We start from the raw sequence: 18,159 nt of genomic DNA on the forward strand, positions 1-18,159 counted from the left end.
GGTAAATGGGAGTGTTTCCATAATTTCTGTTTCAGATTTTTCATCATTAGTGTATAGGAATGCAAGAGATTTCTGTGCATTAATTTTGTATCCTGCAACTTTACCAGATTCATTGATTAGCTCCAGTAGTTTTCTGGTGTATCTTTAGCATTCTCTATGTATAGTATCATGTCATCTGCAAACAGTGACAGTTTTACTTCTTCTTTTCCAATTTGTATTCCTTTTATTTCTTTTTCTTCTCTGATTGCCATGGCTAGGACTTCCAAAATTATGTTGAATAATAGTGGTGAGAGTGGACATCCTTGTCTTGTTCCTGATCTTAGAGGAAATGCTTTCAGTTTTTCACCATTGAGAATGATGTTTACTGTGGGTTTGTCGTATATGGCCTTTATTATGTTGAGGTAGTTTCCCTGTATGCCCACTTTCTGGAGAGTTTTTATCATAAATGGGTGTTGAATTCTGTCAAAAGCTTTTTCTGCACCTATTGAGATAATCATATGGTTTTTATTCTTCAATTTGTTAATACCATGTATCACATTGATTGATTTGCATATATTGAAGAATCCTTGCATTCCTGGGATAAACCCCACTTGATCATGGTGTATGATCCTTTTAATGTGCTGTTGGATTCTGTTTGCTAGTATTTTGTTGGGGATTTTTGTATCTATATTCATCAGTGTTATCTGTCTGTAATTTTCTTTTTTTCTGATACCTTTGTCTGGTTTTGGAATCAGGGTGATGGTGGCCTCATAGAATGAGTTTGGGAATGTTCCTTCCTCTGCAATTTTTGGAAGAGTTTGAGAAGGATGGGTGTTAGCTCTTCTCTTCTCTCTTTAATTTTTTAAAAAAAAATTTATTGGAGTATAGCTGATTTACAATTTTGTATTAGTTTCAGATGTACAGCAAAGTGAATCAGTTATACATATATCTACTTTTTTTTTTTTAGATTCTTCTCCCACGTAGCCCATTACAGAGTATTGAGTAGAGTTCCCTGTGCTATACAGCAGGTTCTTATTAGTTATCCAACTGTTTCTTTGAAAAGTCACAAAAGATAAACTTACACCATCAAGAATGGAAAAGGAGTGATAGCCACAGATGAGGTGGTACATCCCGCATAGTAGCGGGTGTCCAGGCCACACTATACACTGAAGGGACAATGATGGTGAGGGGAGATTTGTGACCCCTTGCTCATCTCACAAGAATGGTCTGGCTTTTTCCAAACATGGCCTCTTCATTAGATCCTGGAGTCATCTCAGAGGTATTAGCTGTCCCTGACGTAAAACCACAGTGTGGCCCATACACCTTCCAGAAAAAAAAAAAAAAAAATTGGGGGAAATAGATTCAGTGCAGCCGACTTTTAATTTTTGCCAAGCAAGTGCATTAAAAACAAACCAGAACAATATTTATTGATCTCTGCCCATTTCATCTAATAAAAGATGAGCTATTTTAGAACCAAACAAGCAGGAAGGACATGATCTCTGAATGAAGAACCGTCTAATGGGGACATTTTGCTTTAGAACACATTCTTTCCAGTGGTTTGGTTTTTTGTTTTGTTTTGGCCAGGGACTGGGGTAGAGTCTCCCAAAGTTGTCAGCCAGCACAGCAGTGAGGGATTCCAGAAGCCATTTGCTGATGTCCAAGCCTTCCCGTTTTACAGACGGGGAAGCTGAGGCTGGGAGAGCGTGGAGATGTGGTATGAGGCAGGGTTTCAGGTTTAACATCAGAGAGATCTAGGTTCAGATCTCTGCCCGGACACTTCCTACAGGTGGCTGTCGGCAGCTGCCTCACCCCACTGGGATGAGGATGGCGCCAGCCTTGCAGGGGCCTGGAAGAACATCATTTGATTAGGGCTTAGGGCCCGAGGCAACAGAGGGATCTTCAGAGATCAGCCAGAGGGGCTCTAGCACTGAAATTCCCTCATGAATGGGAATCTCTCTCTTTCCAAGGTATTCTGGAAAGATAGGCAGACACCTACATAGCCAGGTTTTCTGAGAACTCGAGCAAAGTGCACAAACTCCATCCAAACCGAATCACCCCAATCGCCCTTTGGAATAAGGCGGTTCAGAGAGGAATGCAGAAGGCACTCTCTCCAACAAGGGCAGTGACGAATTCCATATTTACCGTACTGTGGCCTGGCTGGGGGTGGGGGTGGTCGGGGGGGAATTGTCACTCTCCACTCATCCTTTTCCTTTCTGTCCAGCTTGAAAGAGTCACACTGCTCTCTTTTAAATCTTTGTAATTATTACACAAGTGCTTAACTTTCCATGGTAAGAAAGTTTAGAAAGGTGAGTTGGAATGTGGGAGGTAAACTGCGCTCCCCACTCTTTCTTTTTATATATAACCACTGTTAGTTCTTTCTTCTAGAATTTTCTGTGCATAAACAGGCCTAAACGTACATACATACATACATGTGTACACGTACTGGTATGTGTGTGCGTGTAATGTTTTTGTACATGGGGTTATCCTGAGTCTACCGTTTGTCCTTCTCTAATCTTATTTTTTTTAAAAAAACTTTGTGTCTGACATCTCATCAGCACACGGCGGTCTGCCACATGGTTCTAGAAGCCCACCGCATATATGGATAGATTATTGTATCAGGCCCCTAACATTGGATGTTTTGGGAGGGTCCTGTTTTCCTCAGCTCTAGTCAAAAATGCTGCTGTGAGCTCTATTTACAATAGCCAGGACATGGAAGCAACCGAAGTGTCCATCAACAGATGAATGGATAAAGAAGATGTGGCACATATATACAATGGAATATTACTCAGCCATAAAAAGGAACGAAACTGAGTTATTTGTAGTGAGGTGGATGGACCTAGAGGCTGTCATACAGAGTGAAGTAAGTCAGAAAGAGAAAAACAAATACCGTATGCTAACACATATATATGGAATATTAAAAAAAATGGTCATGAAGAACCTAGGGGCAAGATGGGAATAAAGATGCAGACTTACTAGAGAATGGACTTGAGGATACGAGGAAGGGGAAGGGTAAGCTGGGACAATGTGAGAGAGTGGCATGGACATATATACACTACGAAATGTAACATAGATAGCTGGTGGGAAGCAGCCGCATAGCACAGGGAGATTAGCTCGGTGCTTTGTGACCACCTAGAGGGGTGGGATAGGGAGGGTGGGAGGACGGAAGATGCAAGAGGGAAGAGATATGGGGACATATTTATATGTATAACTAATTCACTTTGTTATAAAGCAGAAACTAACACACCATTGTAAAGCAATTATACTCTAATAAAGATGTTAAAAAAAAAAATGCTGCTGTGAACAAGGATGCTCACACACATCCGTGAGGGCTGTGTGAGCACCGGTCCCAGGGTGAGTTCCTAGCTGCTGCCTGTCTTCAGGGCCTCAGCACTGTGGCCTTGACTGCGCCTGCTCCCTGCAGAAGGAGAGCTTTTAAGCAGTCGCTGTCTGGAAGGCCACTGGCCTCTCAGTTATAACCAGGACTTGGCATCTGAACAGCCTTTTTGGTTTTATGTAAATTGTGTATGTTCTCCCTTGATTCCCCCGCTTTTTTTTTTTTTTTAATCACAAGGGGAACTACATTCTGTACCCTGTTTTAAATTTCTTCCCATCACCAAGTCTACTGGATTGCTCCAAACCTCCCCTCTCAGGTTCATGATGAGACACATTTACTGAGTATAAAACGTGAGTTCTCTTCTGGCGCCTGCCATGGAAACCCTCTGAAGTGGGAATCGCTTTGCCCATTTTACAGGTGAGGAAACTGAGGCCCAGAGAGCTTAAGCAATTTGCCCAAAGGTACACAGTTGATAAGAGAGAGACCTGGGGATTCAAACGATGCCTGAGGGACCCACAATCCCAGACTCTCTTTGTCCTCCACTCTCCTTGAAATTCAAGACCTTTATTCTAGTCTCTTGTGTTTTTCTGTCCATAACTGTGATTATATTTGAGTCATTAGCCGGAAGTTCATGGCTCTTAGATTTGTTTGATAAGAACTAACTCCTTCACCTTCAAGGACAAAACAATCCCCCACAAAACTCAGTTAAGGTAGAGCCTCAGAGCACATCATGCTCTGTGATGTTAGTCTCAGCTCTGTTGGGCAACTGACTTCACCTCTCTGAGCCTCGGGTCCCACAACTGTAAATTGGGAGAATCAACCTCATGTCATAGGGTCTTTGGGAGAATTTAGAGAGAGAAGTAGACATGTGATGTGCTTAGCACTGGGGGCTATTGTTATCCACCGTAGCAGGGCCTCATTATCAGTCCCCACAGCTCCATTTTATCTTGTAGCTCAAGTTCTTTGCTTTGGAACTCTCAGAGCTCAGGCTTCCTTCTTTTACTTTCCCTCTCCTCCCCCTCAACCCCCCTTCTCCCTGCAAGCTCCTACTTAAACTTCAAAACCTGGAGCAGCTGTCACCTCTTCTGTGAAGCTTTCCTAGATTTCACTCAGTAGCAGCAGGAGCGTACCTCCTCAGGGTACTTTATTCCTTTTCTCGTCATAGCAGTTACATATATTCATTCTTGTATACCCTCGGTGTCTGGTACCCAGTAGGTGCTCAAAGAAGCTTGATTGCTGAAACTATCGGGTGTGAGTATTTTGATAGTCATTTCCTCTCCTGTGTCTTCTCTAGGGCAGAGCTGTGCCTGTCCTGGAGCTCTTTGGTGACTTTTTAGCCAAATTCCTGTGAGACAGTCCTGGCTGAGCCTGGCTCTCCGTGTTGTGTAGCCTCTTAAAGGTCTCATTAGTGTCTTCTGTTGCCCTCATTTTCTTAATAGAAATTGCCTTGCAAGTGTTTTCCTTAGTTACAGAGTCACCTGGGTGAATATTCTTTGTGTACTTGGAGCAAGGATGACATCCAGAACCATAAAGGAAAGACTGACAGGACAAAACTGAAAACTACCATATGGCAAAAACAAAAGCAAAAATCAATTAAAATACAGGTATTTTCAATATTAGTGACAAGCCAAGGGCTAACATGTATATAGAGAATTTCACCAACCAATAAGAAAAGGTGATGGGAATTCCCTGGTGGTCTAGTGGTTAGGATTTGGTGCTTCCACAGCCGTGGCCAAGGTTCAATCCCTGGTTGGGGAACTGAGATCCCGCAAGCCACGGTGCAGCCAAAAAATAATAGTAATAATAAGATGAAAAAAACCACGGTAGAGAAAAATGAGTAAAGGACATGAACCAAAGAACTATAAATGACCAATAAGAAATAGGAAAATATATGTAACTTAACTCATTAAAGGATTATAATTACGTGATTGAATTTTTCAACTGTCACCTTAGTAAGGATGAAAAAGATTGATCTTAAGCAGGGAAGTGCACAGACAGGAGTTCGTATGTTGTAGAAATGCAGTATATACCCCAGGCATCACCTGGGAGCTGGCTTTACCCCAGACCTCCTGATCAGAATCTGCTTCCTGGGAGCCAGCCTGCCTGGAGTTGAATCCTAGCTTTGCCCTTTCTTAGCTCTGTGACCTCTGGTATATCAGCTAGTACTAGGCAACAGTGCTGCGTAACAAACTGCCCCCAAACTCAGTGGCTTGGAATGACAGCCGTTTATGCTCATGGATCCTTGGAGCAGTTGGGGCAGCTCTGCTTCATGCTGCAGTTCTGCAGACCTGGTCAGCAACATGTGTCTCTCATATTCTTGGGACCAGCGAGCTGGCCGGGCATGTTTCTCTCGTGGCCATAGCAGGGACACAAGTTGGAACACGGGAGGCCCTTTGAAGGCTAATCTCATAACTGAGACAAGTCACTTCTACCGCATTCCATCGGCCAGAGCAAGTCATATGACATGACTGAGCCCTAATCAAGGGGACAGGGAAGGACATTTGGCCAGTGGTGGGAGGGATGTAAAGCCACCCAGCAAAAGGCATGGACGTGGGGGGAAGAGGCTGTGATGCCATCTACCACTGCAGGTACGTAACTCTGCTTGAACTACTTCCCCTTCTGTACGATGGAGACAGTAACGGTGCCTGCCTTGCAGGACTGTGGGATTGTCATGAGGACTAGTACATGAGTTAATAGATACGGAAGTGACTAGAACAGTGCCTGGCTCAGAAGAAACCCTCAGTAGATATTAGCTGGTATTATCCTGGGGGAGGGGCGGAGAATGAAGGTTAGTACAGCCCTGGGGGAGGCTGTTTGTCAGTATCTATTCAAATTAAAAATGCATGTGTCCTTTGACCTAGCAGTTCCTCTTTTAGGGATTTAGCCTGACACGTGCAGAGACAGACCGACCGACATTCATGTGAATGGCAGTTCGTCACTGCGTTGTTTTCTATGGTTTAAAACTGCAGACAGGTGCATGCCGAGCTGAGGGCCCGTTTCACGCTCGCCCCCTCGCTGACCAAGTGTCCCCTCTCCTACCCCTGCAGGTGGGCCTTTCTGGAGCTGCACACGAACGGCCAGTACAACGATAGCCTGCAGGCCTACGCAGCGGGCGTGGTGGAGGCCGCGGTGTCCGAGGAGGTAAGGGCCAGACGCGCGCCAGACGCAGGACCCCGGGGTTTCCCCCGCCCATCAAGTGTGTTCCCCAGGGAGCTTTGGAGGGTTCTGAGATATGTGTAGAGGGGGCTCTCCCACCCCCAGCCTTCCCTCTAGTTGGGGAGAAAAGGCTCACATGTATTTGTTAAAAATTTACACTGGGTGCTATTTGATGCATATAAAAACTACACAACACATTCCAAGTTACGAAGCTTAGTAATAAAATGAACACCCACCCAAACTAAACCCTGGAATGTTTCTAAAACCATTGAAGCCCCCTCTCAACTCCATTCCCCTGCCTCTCCTACCCCAGAGACACCCACCACACTACATGTGGTGGCTGTCATTCCCTTTCATTCATTCATTCATTTATATTGAGATAGAATTCACATGCCATAAAATTCACCATTTTATAATGTACAGTTCAGTGGCTTTTAGTATATTCATAAGGTTGCACAACCACTACCACTATCTGATTCCAGAACATTCTCATCACCCCAGAGAGAAACCCCATACCTGTTAGCAGTCACCTCCCTTTTTCCCCACTCCACCCAGCCCCTGGCAACCGCTCATCTACTTTCTGTCTCTACGGATTTGCTTGTTCTGAACAGTTCCTATGAAAGGAATCAGCCAATATGTGGTCTTTTGTGGCTGGCTTCTTTAACTTGTTTCCAGGGTTCCTCCATGTTCTGGTGTATGTTAGTACGTTATTCCCTTTTATGGCCGAATAATATTGCATTGTAGGGATAGACTATTTTCTTTATCCTTTCATCAGTGGGTGGACATTTGAGTTATTTCCACTCCCTTCCTTTGGTTAAACTAGTTTTACTACATGTGATGAAGCCTTAAACAACATATTATTTTGCATTACCTGCTTTTGGGCTTTTTAAAAGTGATAATCACAGATTTCAGAAGGCAGACCGCATCAGGAGTGGGTGAGGCCGCGGTGGGCTGGCCACGCTCCCACACTGTGCGTGAAGGTGTGACACCCACGTTGGAATGTAATTTGGCGTTAACTTGTAGAGTTGAATACACACATGCCTTAGGACCCAGGGGCCCCACTCCTTAGGTGTGTACCCTAGAGGTGACCCAAGGGGTTCAAAGCAGCCCCGAGGCAAACACACTCAAACGCCACTGGTGGGTGCACGGGTAACCGGATTGCAGTAGTGTCACACAGTGCAGGATCATAGAGCAGTGAAAATGAACGAGCAGAGTGGATGGGTGTGAGATGCATGGTGGTGAGAGGGACAGAGCACATCACAGGAGACGGTGTACAGTGTGACAGCGTTTAATAAACTCCCTCTCCTCATTCTGACATCCAGCTGCAGTTTGAGATGCCCTCCTGGGACCTCGGTGTCTGGGGAGGTGTCAGACACTGGGTCAGGCCGCGTGTTTTGGGTGCTTGGTGGTATTTGAGACGAGATTCCATCTCTCAAGGGCCCCGTAGCCTGAGCCAGGAACACTGAGGCAAGGCCCGACGTGGTTCTCATGTGAGGAAGCCCAGACACACGTGCCAAGGGCTTTGCCCACGTTACCTCTCTGAGCTTGCACACCAGCCCCCGAGGGAGGCTCTCCGTCTGTTGGGGTGACGGGGACGATGGGCTCATATGGTCTTTCACCCCCCAGCAGGCTGGCCCAGCTTGTTCATGTGACATCGGGGTGGGGAGGTGGGGAAGGCCTCTTGAGGGCTGGTGGAACTGCCACAGGATTCTCTTGCCACGTTCACTGCTGTGTCCTCAGTGCTCAGGACAGGACATAGTAGGTGCTCAAAAAAAAAAAAAGGTAGTTGAGTGACTGAATACATGTATAGATGGGGGTGGCGGTCCCCAGTAACAGAGGAGGCGTAATCTAGGACAGACTGTGAGTGCTGACGGCTTTCAGAGGAGGGAGGCATCCAGAGGCGTTGGGCCCTGGTGGGGGTGAGAGCTGGCTGGGTGAGAGAAGCCAGCGTGAGCAGAGGTGCGGAGGTGTCCTCACCAGAGCTCCTCAACTCTTTGGAGACCTGGATAGGCGTGAGGACTCTGAGCCCGAGTGGGGGCCAGTGGGGTCCTCAGGGAAGAGCGCAGCCCTGCTGCCCCGCCCCTGTCCTCGCCCACCCTACAGCTCATCTATATGCACTGGATGAACACGGTGGTGAATTACTGCGGCCCCTTCGAGTATGAAGTCAGTTACTGCGAGAGGCTCAAGAAATTCCTGGAGGCCAACCTGGAGTGGATGCAGAAGGAGATGGAGTTGAACAATGGCTCTGCTTACTGGCACCAGGTGGGCATGGCCCCCATGCTCAGAGGGCTGGGGCAGCAGGCTGGGTCTGCTCTGGGGACCTGCTACCACTGCAGCTGCTACTGTTCCAGCTGGCCAACCTATCTGTCCCCTGCCCCTCTTAGCCAGCCCTTCCTCCCTCCCTCCCACATCCATCCATCCATCTACCTACCCATCCTCTACTCATCCATCTACTCATCCATCTACTCATCCATCCAGTCTTCCCTCCCTCCCTCCCTCCATGTCCATCCTTCCCTTTCTCCCTCCCATACATCCGTCTGTCCATCCAGCCACCCACCCCTCCATCCATCTACCCATTCATCCATCCATCTATTCATCCATCCATCCATCCATCTAGTTTTTCAGCACATTCGTCCACCCACCCACGAGTCTATCCATCTTTCACTCTCTTCTTCCCATTTATTCATCTGTCACCAACCTGCCCATCCTAGCTTAGTGGTCAGATATTCTATCCACCCGCCTTGTTGATGTACCCCATTTGGTTGCCTGTCTCTCTCTCTCTGTTCATCATCTACCTGTCTGTCCATCTACCCTCCCATCTACCTGCCTAGCCATCTTCCTGATGGACCAAATTCTCTGCTTCATTCCACCTCTTCCTTCTGGCCAGAGCCTAGGCACCTCTCAGTCTGTCCATCTGTTGGTCCATCCCCTCTGCTCTGTCTCTGCTGCTCGTACATCTCGCCAGGGGCTGCCCAGTTCCCCAGGGTGATGCCCACACTCCTTAATGTGGCCTCAACACCCCCCTGCACCCTCTCCCTCCCCAGCCTCATCTACTGGCCTTCTCAATCTGTGCTCCAGCCTCACTGGCCTCCTCCCAGTTCCTTGAACAAGATGTTACCTCTTCACTCAGGACTTTAAAGTGTGCTGTTCCTTCTGCCTGGAACACTTTTCCTTCTCCCCCTCTGCCTGGCTCACCCCCACCATTCCTCACCTCCACGTCCCCTCCCTGCACTTCTTTGTAGCCCTCTTGTGAGGCATTCAGATTCTGTCTTCAACTGGACTTGGGCCCCATGAGGACAAGGCAAGGACCACATCTGCCTTGTCCACTGTGGTATCCCCAGTACCTAGCACAGGGGCTGGCACATAGTAGGCACTTTAGAAGTGAAGGTTTGTTGAGTATTTACAGATGAAGGAGTGAATCCATCTGGTCCCATCCATCTACTTCAGCACCTGCCTGAACATCTATCCTTCTCTTCACCCTCCTGTCCATCTAGATGATTGCCTTTCTCTCTGTTCTTCTCTCGTTTAACTCAGTAGCCACCATCCATCCATCCATCCATCTGTCCTTTCGTCTATCCATCTTACGGATGCTTGCTAAGTGCCTGGTGTATGCCCCGCACAGGCCAAGGCCCGGTGGGGGACACAGTGATGTACTCCATGGTTACAGAACAATGACAGTGACAGTGGGGAGAAGTCAACCACATGACACAAGTTTGCTGAGCCAGCAGCACAGCCAGTAAACCTCAGAACAGGGAGCAGCCAGCAGTGGGCCAGGGCAGGCTGGGAGGCTTCCTGGAGGAGGTGGATTTGAGTTGGGTTCTTAAGTGGGGTGATTTGGGGTTGCCACAGGATGGAGACGTATAGTTAAATGATGGCAGGAGGGTGCTTGGCATGGAGGGGTGGGTGGTGGTTATGGGGGGGGGTCAGGGTTGCCTGGAGCCTAGAGGGTGCACCTGAGCCTCCCTTGCTGAAGCCCCTCCCATTGCAGAAGGCATGAGCCTGGGGGAGAGGCCTCACCCTCCCTCTGCCCCCTGCCCCCTGCCCCCTCCCCCTCCCCCTAGGTGCGGCTGACCCTCCTGCAGCTGAAAGGCCTAGAGGACAGCTATGAAGGCAGTGTGACCTTTCCAACTGGGAAGTTCACCGTCAAACCCTTGGGGTTCCTGTAAGTGCCACCCCCAGAGTGGACAGGGCAGGGGGAAGTGCCGCACACCTATAGTCAGACAGACCTGGGTTCCAATACCAGCCCTGCCACTTCCTGGCTACATGGCCTCGGACCGGTCGCCCAACCTCCCAGTGCCTCAGCTTTCTCTTCTGTGAAATGGGTATGTAATGGCACTCCCAGCAGGCATGGTAACCCTCCGGCACTCTGACCCTCCTCAGCCTGTTGCAGATCTCTGGGGACCTCGAAGACTTAGAGCTGGCCCTGAATAAGACCAAGACCAAGCATGCTACGGGCTCTGGCTCCTGCTCTGCCCTCATCAAGCTGCTGCCTGGCCAGAGTGACCTCCTGGTCGCCCACAACACCTGGCACTCCTACCAGTACATGCTGCGCATCATGAAAAAGTACTGGTTCCAGTTCAGAGAAGGGCCCCAAGGTGGGTAGATGTGGGTGGGTCTGTGTGTGAGCATGTATGTGGGTACACAGTGGGCATAGTACTGGGAGGTGTGGGCCTCAGCCCCGTATACACTGGGGTCACCATAAGGCCACTCTAAGAGTTCATGTTATTTTTAACATGTCTATTTCCTTTTAATTTTTATCTCACAAGGTGTATCAGTAAGCTACTGCTGTGTAACAAATCACCCCAAACTTAAAACAACAAAGGTTTAAAACATAGCCATTTATTTTTGCTCACATGTCCATTGGTCTGCTGGGTGGTTTTGTTATTCTGGGACAAGCCTGCTGATTGTGGCTGGCCTCACTGATGCTTCTGTAGTCAGCTGGGGTGAGCTGGCTGCCCTAGGATGGCCTCGTCTGCACGTCTGGGGGTTGGCTGTCATCTGGGAGGATGTGACAGCTGGGCCACATGGTCTTTCATCCTCCCACAGGCTAGCTTAGGCTTGTTCATGTGACATCTGGGCAGGCAAGTGTGGAAGGCCTCTCGAGGGCTGATTGAAACTGGCACAGCATTCTGTTGCTCAAAGCAAGTCAAGTGACCCGTGCAGATTCAAGAAGTGGGGAAATAGACCCGACCATGTGATGTAAGGAACTGCAGAGTCACATTGCAGATGACGTGGATACAAGCATGGGGAGAGTTACAGCCATTTTTGCAAACAGCTACACAGGAATGGATGAATACGTTCTTCTTGTCAAATGTGAAAACCTTGCCACTAAGGCCCAAGTGCCAGATAGTGTGCCCGTCATTCCTGGCCCCAGTGTTAAGTCTAGAGGTAGCCACTGCCAGATGTTTGCAGTGCCTCCTTCTTGGCCCAACTTAAAAAAATTAATGTTGCCAGGAGGTGGCGAGAGGGTGGGGAAACGTATACCCTCATTCACTGCTAACGGGAGTGGGATCTGGCACGGCCACTTTGAAGAGGAGCCCAGCTGGCGTCTAACAGAATTTAAAATCTGTCTCGCCTGTGATCCAGCAGCCCTCTGGCTCAGATCTGTCCCTGGAGAAACATTTCTATTTCTGCAAGGGGATTGTGTACGTGGCTGTCAGCTGCATTAGTGGTTCGGAAACAACCTAATGCCCATTAATTTAAATTTCTAAATTGACATTTGTACAGAAAAGTGTGCGCCTCATAAGTGTACAGCTGGAATTTTTGCATGTTGAACACACACCTGTGTGTGTAGCATCCAGACAGAGAAACAACATTCCCAGCCCCCAGAAGCTTCCTTCCTGTCCCTTTCCAGGCAGTGTCCCCAGCCCGTAGTGACTTCTCACAGCCTGGATTAGGTTCGATGGATTTGGAATGTTTTGCGAATGGAATCACGCAGCATGAGCTTGTTTGCACCTGGCTTCTTTCACTCAGTGTAACGTCTGTGAGTTTCATCCACGTTGTCCTCTGTAGCTGCAGATCTGTCGTTCCCATTGCTGTGTATCCACTATCATCTTAATATCTGAAAAACCTACATAAGTCATACATGTATGTTATAGAAAATTGGAAAATGCGGCAAAACACACATACACACAATGAAAGTCACTGGAACACCCCACATCCCACGAGAGGTCATTTCTGCAAACACTTGGTTATGTTTTTTCAGACTTTTAAAAAACGTACCTCACTTTTCCATTTGTTTTCAATATTTTTATTATACTATTTATATGTAAATACATCCTCACTGGCACAGATTCCAGCAACAGAGATGAAGAAAGACATCTCCCTTGATCCCTTCGTCCCAAATTCCAGATCTCTCCTAAGAGGAGAGCACTGATGCCATTTTGGTTTGGATCTATCTAGATTTGGGGGGATGCATTTATATGTGTGTATATATGGACCTTTTAAAAATTAATAGACTTTATTTCTTAGAAAAATTTTACATTGACATAAATTGAGTAGACAGTACAGAGTGTTCCCATATATCCCCCTTCCCGCTTTCCCCTGTTACTAGCCTCTTGCATTAGTGTGGTTCATTTGTTGCAATTGATGAACCAATATTGATACATTATTGTCAACTGAAGTCCATGGTTTACATTTGAGTTCACTCTTTGTAGAGTTTTATGGATTTTTGATGAACGCTCAATGACATGTATCCGCCATTACAGTATTTACAGAATAGTTGCACAGCCCTAAAAAGTTTGCTTTCTGGGTTTTTAAAAAAAAACATAAATGAGATCATGCTATATGGGTTGTTTGCCACTTGTTCCTCTTGCTCCACGGCTGGCCTTGGAGAGCTTTTGATATTGTCATGTTCGGTCCACCTTTTAACAGCTGGACGTTAAATTTTTTTTTTTTTTTTGCGGTACGCGGGCCTCTCACTGTTGTGGCCTCTCCCGTTGCGGAGCAGAGGCTCCGGACGCGCAGGCTCAGGGGCCATGGCTCACGGGCCCAGCTGCTCCGCGGCATGTGGGGTCTTTCTGGACCGGGGCACGAACCCATGTCCCCTGCATCAGCAGGCGGACTCCCAACCACTGCACCACCAGGGAAGCCCTGGACGTTAAATTTTAATTAGTCCCCAGTTGAGGATGTGGGCCATTTCCAGGTCTTTGCTCTTCCTCCCTTCCTTCCTCCCTCCCTCCCTCCCTCCCTTCTTTCTTCTTAAAAAATATTTATTTCTTTATTTGGCCACACCGTGAGGCTTGTCCGGTGAGAGCAAGGAGTCCCAACCACTGGACTGCCAGGGAATTCCCAGGTCTTTGCTGTTTCAAACAGTACTACAGCAAGCAAGTGGGCCCCCAGATGTGTTTCCTGGTGGAAACGCTGGGTTAAAAGATGAGTATAATTAAAATTTTAGTTTCTAGATAGATAACAGCCAAATTGCCTCAAAAAATGGTTGGGCCAATTTACACTCCCACCGCCATTCTGTGAATATGTTGTCTTTCCCCACAGCCTTGCTAGCACTGGGTATTATCGTTCACTTCACATTTTTTTGCCATTCTGCTGGGTGATAAATGATGTCCCGGACTAAGTTTGTTCTGTTTTTTTTTTTAATTCACTTTATTGATGGATAGCTTAAATACACATTTAGAGCATATAATTTGATGGGTTTGGACAAACATGCAGTCACGTAAACACCATTCCATAAAGATATAGAACATTTCCATCACCCTAGAAAGTTCCCTGTGACCTTTTCAGTTAGCCTCCACCCCTCTCCCCAGGCAACCACTCTTCTGATTTCTTTCCCATGAGGTTAGATTTGCCTGTTCTAGAACTTCATATAAACCTGCACTAATTTTTAAAAATTTTCTAAGGGAATTCCCTGGCGGTCCAGTGGTTAGGACTCTGCACTTCCACTGCAGGGGGCACAGGTTTGATCCCTGGTCAGGGAACTAAGATCCTGCGTACCTCACAGTGCAGCCAAAAAAAAAAAAAAAAAAAGGTTTTTTTTCTAGTTTTATTTATTTATTTAATTGAGGTGAAATTCACATAACAAAATTAACTGTTTTAAAGTGAACAATTCAGTGGCATTTAGTACATTCACAGTGTTGTGCAACTGCCACTCAGTCTAGTTCCAAAACGTTTTCATCACCAAGAGAGGAAACCCTGTACCCACTGAGTAATCACTCCCTTTTCCCCCTCCTCCCAGCCCCTGGCAACCACTACTTCCTATCTCTGTAGATTTACCTGTTCTGGACATCCCATAAAAATGGAAAGATACAATGGTGGTTTTCTTACGACTAGCTTCTTTGACTCAGCGTCATAATTTCAAGGCCTCTCCATGTCGTAGCAGCTGTTAGCACTTCATTCCTTTTTCCGACTGCCTAATATTTCGCTGCGTGGCGATACTACAGTTTGTTTATCCATCCATCTATTGATGGATATTTGTGTTATTTCTTTTTGTATTCTAGACTAATTTTCAATAATTAAAACAAATTAATCAAGTCATACATGTTCACTGTAGGAAGTTAGAAAATAGAGCACAAGGAAGGAATAAAAATCACTTGTAACCCACCCTGCCACCAGCCCCTGAAAAACCACCATTGGTGTTGGTTGTTTTCCCTTCCAGTTTTAGCTGTTCATTGATGACTTTGCCCTTTTTACTTTTATCTATTCATCAGTTATATAGAAATAGCTCCTTTGGTCCATCCCCTCATCCCTAGTGGCCCTCATCCCCACCCCAGAACACTTTGTACCGAAAGTCCATCCCTTGACAAGTGCTGGTCTGGTTACGCAGTAACCTTGATTGTAGGCCTACTGGGTACCCACTGTTGTGCTAGAAACTACCTCCACGATCTTATAAATTAAATCTTTACAACTGCCCTGTGTGGGATGAAGGATTATTATTCCCAGTTTGCAGATAAGGAAACTGAGGCTCAGAAAGGCTAAGTAACTTGACATAAATCAAACAGTTGATAAGGGCCTGAACCGGGATTCTGCCCAGGTCTCCTCCCCGCAAAGCCTGTGCTCTCATCTGATCCATCCATCTCACTTCCAGGAAATAAAATCTTGAGGAAGTGTCTGCACTCCTCTGTTCATTGCAGTATTCACCATAGCTGAGATATGGAAACAACGTAAATGTCCATAGCCAGACAAATGGATAAAGAAAATGTACACGTACACACACACACACACACACACACACACACACACACACACACAATGGAGTATTATTCAACTGAAAAAAGCAGGAAATCCTGCCATTTGCGACAACATGGGTGAACCTGGAGGCCATTATGCTAAGTGAAATAAGTCAGAGAAAGACAAATACTGTATGATCTCACTTTCATGTAGAATCTAAAAAAGTTGAACTCGAGGCAATTCCCCGGCGGTCTGGTGGTTAGGACTCTGTGCTTTCACTGCTGCGGGCCCGGGTTCAGTTCCTGGTTGGAGAATTAAGATCCCGCAAGCTGCGTGGTACGGCCAAAAAAAAAAAAAAAAGTTGAACTGTTATAAGCAGAGCGTAGAATGGTGGTTGCAGGCGGCTGGGGGGAGGGGGAAATGGGGAGATGCTGGTCAGAGAGTACCATCTCCCAGTCAGAAGACAAGTGAATTCTGGCGTCTAAAGCACCGCATGGTGGCTGTAGTTAACAACCCTGTATTGTATACTTGAAACTTGCCAAGAGAGTGGAACTTCAGTGTTTTCACCACACACACAGCAGAGGTAACGATGTGAAGTGATGGCTGTGTAAATTAGCTTGACTGTGACCATCCTTTCACAGCATCTACGCCTATCCAAACATCACAGTGTGCGCCTTAAACACAGACAATTTTTGTTTGTCAGTTATACCTCAGTAAAGCAGGGGATAAACCCTCCCCCCACCCCCCAAAAAAACAAAGTCCGTGCTCTCAGACTTCCTGGGTATTTGCTCTGTGAATTAGCTTTTTCACAATAGGTTTTTGCAATTAAAAAAAAAAAGAAAGCAAGCCAAAAAAAGGTACAGTAATCAAGACAATTATATATATATATATATATGTATATGTATGTATGTATATATATTGCTACTAGCTTTTACACAAATGGCCTGGTTTGCTGATTCTCAGAAAGAATGGAGTAGGGGCTTTCTCTGAAGCCTGCTGTTCCACCTGGAGACTCCCAAGTCTTGCTGGGAGGGGGAGTGGGGTTCTCCGTATGTGCTTGTCTGACCAGGCCCCCTCCCCCCCCCCCCCCCCCCCCCGGGCTCACTCTCCCGCCTGCAGAGCAATCTACCCGGGCTCCCGGCAACAGGGTGATCTTCTCATCCTACCCTGGTACCATTTTCTCCTGTGATGACTTCTACATCCTGGGCAGCGGGCTGGTGAGTCATCCTCTGGTGTCACTTTTCTCCCCGGGGCAGCTTTGCACCCAGCAGCTTAGGCACAGCAGGGGGACGCAGACTCCCCCATTCCCGCATCACCACCACCCCAGGGCCGAGGCCAGGAAGCGCTTGTAAAATGTCGCTCCCCAGGTCACGCCCGGGCCACCAGACCCTGCAGCTGGCCTGGGACTCTGTATTGTCCTGCAGCTCCTCAGAAATCCCTGGTTTGGGCCCTTTTGAAATATCCGTGGCCCCAGTGACCTCATTTTGTGTTTATGTATTTAGGACAAGCCATCTCTCTCCCTACCATGACTCTGCTCTTTCTGCCTTCCCTTTTGCTTTCCACAAAACCCCCTCTAAACCTGGCTGGGTTTTCTGAATAAATGTTGTTTACAATGTGTTGTTTTTATCGGTTTTCCTGGCTGGGCTCCAAACTCATTTAGAAATCTGTTCCTGGCACCCCTCTAGACACAGCAAGCCCTGTAGTCGCCAGGGTAACACTGCAGAGGAGAAAAAACATCACTTAAAAAAAAAAATCCTAGATGCAGAAGATGCCAATTCTGGGGAGGGGAGAGGAAGGGGCTCTTTTTCTTCTATTACTTTGTGAGAGGAGCGTGGGATTTAGTTCCCTTAAATGTGGGAAGAAGCATGAAAGGGGCCAGGCAGTGGGTGAGGGGACCCCCTTGCTGCGGTCTGGGGTGGGGAAAGCAGGAGTGAAGCCTGGGGAAGGACAGTTGAAATAGTTTCATCCAGTTACAAAAAGTGTCCGGGAAGGAAATTTACCTTCCATCTGGGTTCTTAACTATTTTTACGCCACAGACTCCTTTGGCGGTCTGGGGAGCCGTGAACCCCTTCTCAGAATAATGCTTTTAAATGCACAAGCCAACATATATGGGATTATAAAGGAAACCAAGTGTATCGACATGCATTTATCGAAATATTATATAAGTAAACTTTTAATGTAATATACAAGTATACCTCGTTTTATTGAACTTTGCAAATATTGCAGATTTTACAAATTGAAGGTTTGTAACAACCCTGCATCGGGCAAGTCTGTCAGCACCATTTTTCTAACGACATTTGCTCATTTTGTGTCTCTGTGTCACATGCTGGTAATTCTCACAATATTTTAAGGTTTTCATTATTATATTCATCATGGTCATCTGTGATCAGTGATCTTTGATGTGACTATTGTAATTGATTTTTTGTTTTGTATTTTTTTTTTCTATTTTTAAATTGAGGTATGTACATTGGGTTTTAAGACATAATACTATTGCACACTTAATAGACTATAGTATAGTGGAATCATAACTCTTATATGCACTGGGAAATCAGAAAATCCACGTGACTTGC

General features: G+C 46.6%; 1 protein-coding gene across 2 annotated transcripts in view; it reads left to right on the forward strand.

The window, feature by feature from the left end:
- The window catches only part of PLBD2 (phospholipase B domain containing 2), a 29,069-nt gene that overhangs the window by 4,603 nt on the left and 6,307 nt on the right, over window positions 1–18,159 (forward strand). For both annotated transcript variants that reach the window (XM_027124665.1, XM_027124666.1), the window contains exons 2-6: window positions 6,361–6,454; window positions 8,573–8,731; window positions 10,531–10,631; window positions 10,850–11,064; window positions 16,709–16,806. In XM_027124665.1, the coding sequence (XP_026980466.1) occupies window positions 6,361–6,454; window positions 8,573–8,731; window positions 10,531–10,631; window positions 10,850–11,064; window positions 16,709–16,806 (667 nt within the window). The remainder of the gene's footprint in view (window positions 1–6,360; window positions 6,455–8,572; window positions 8,732–10,530; window positions 10,632–10,849; window positions 11,065–16,708; window positions 16,807–18,159) is intronic.

This window comes from Aethalodelphis obliquidens, unplaced genomic scaffold (genome assembly GCF_003676395.1).
Source record: "Aethalodelphis obliquidens isolate GAN/ISIS:26980383/991018 unplaced genomic scaffold, ASM367639v1 scaffold28, whole genome shotgun sequence".
Taxonomy (NCBI): domain Eukaryota; kingdom Metazoa; phylum Chordata; class Mammalia; order Artiodactyla; family Delphinidae; genus Aethalodelphis; species Aethalodelphis obliquidens.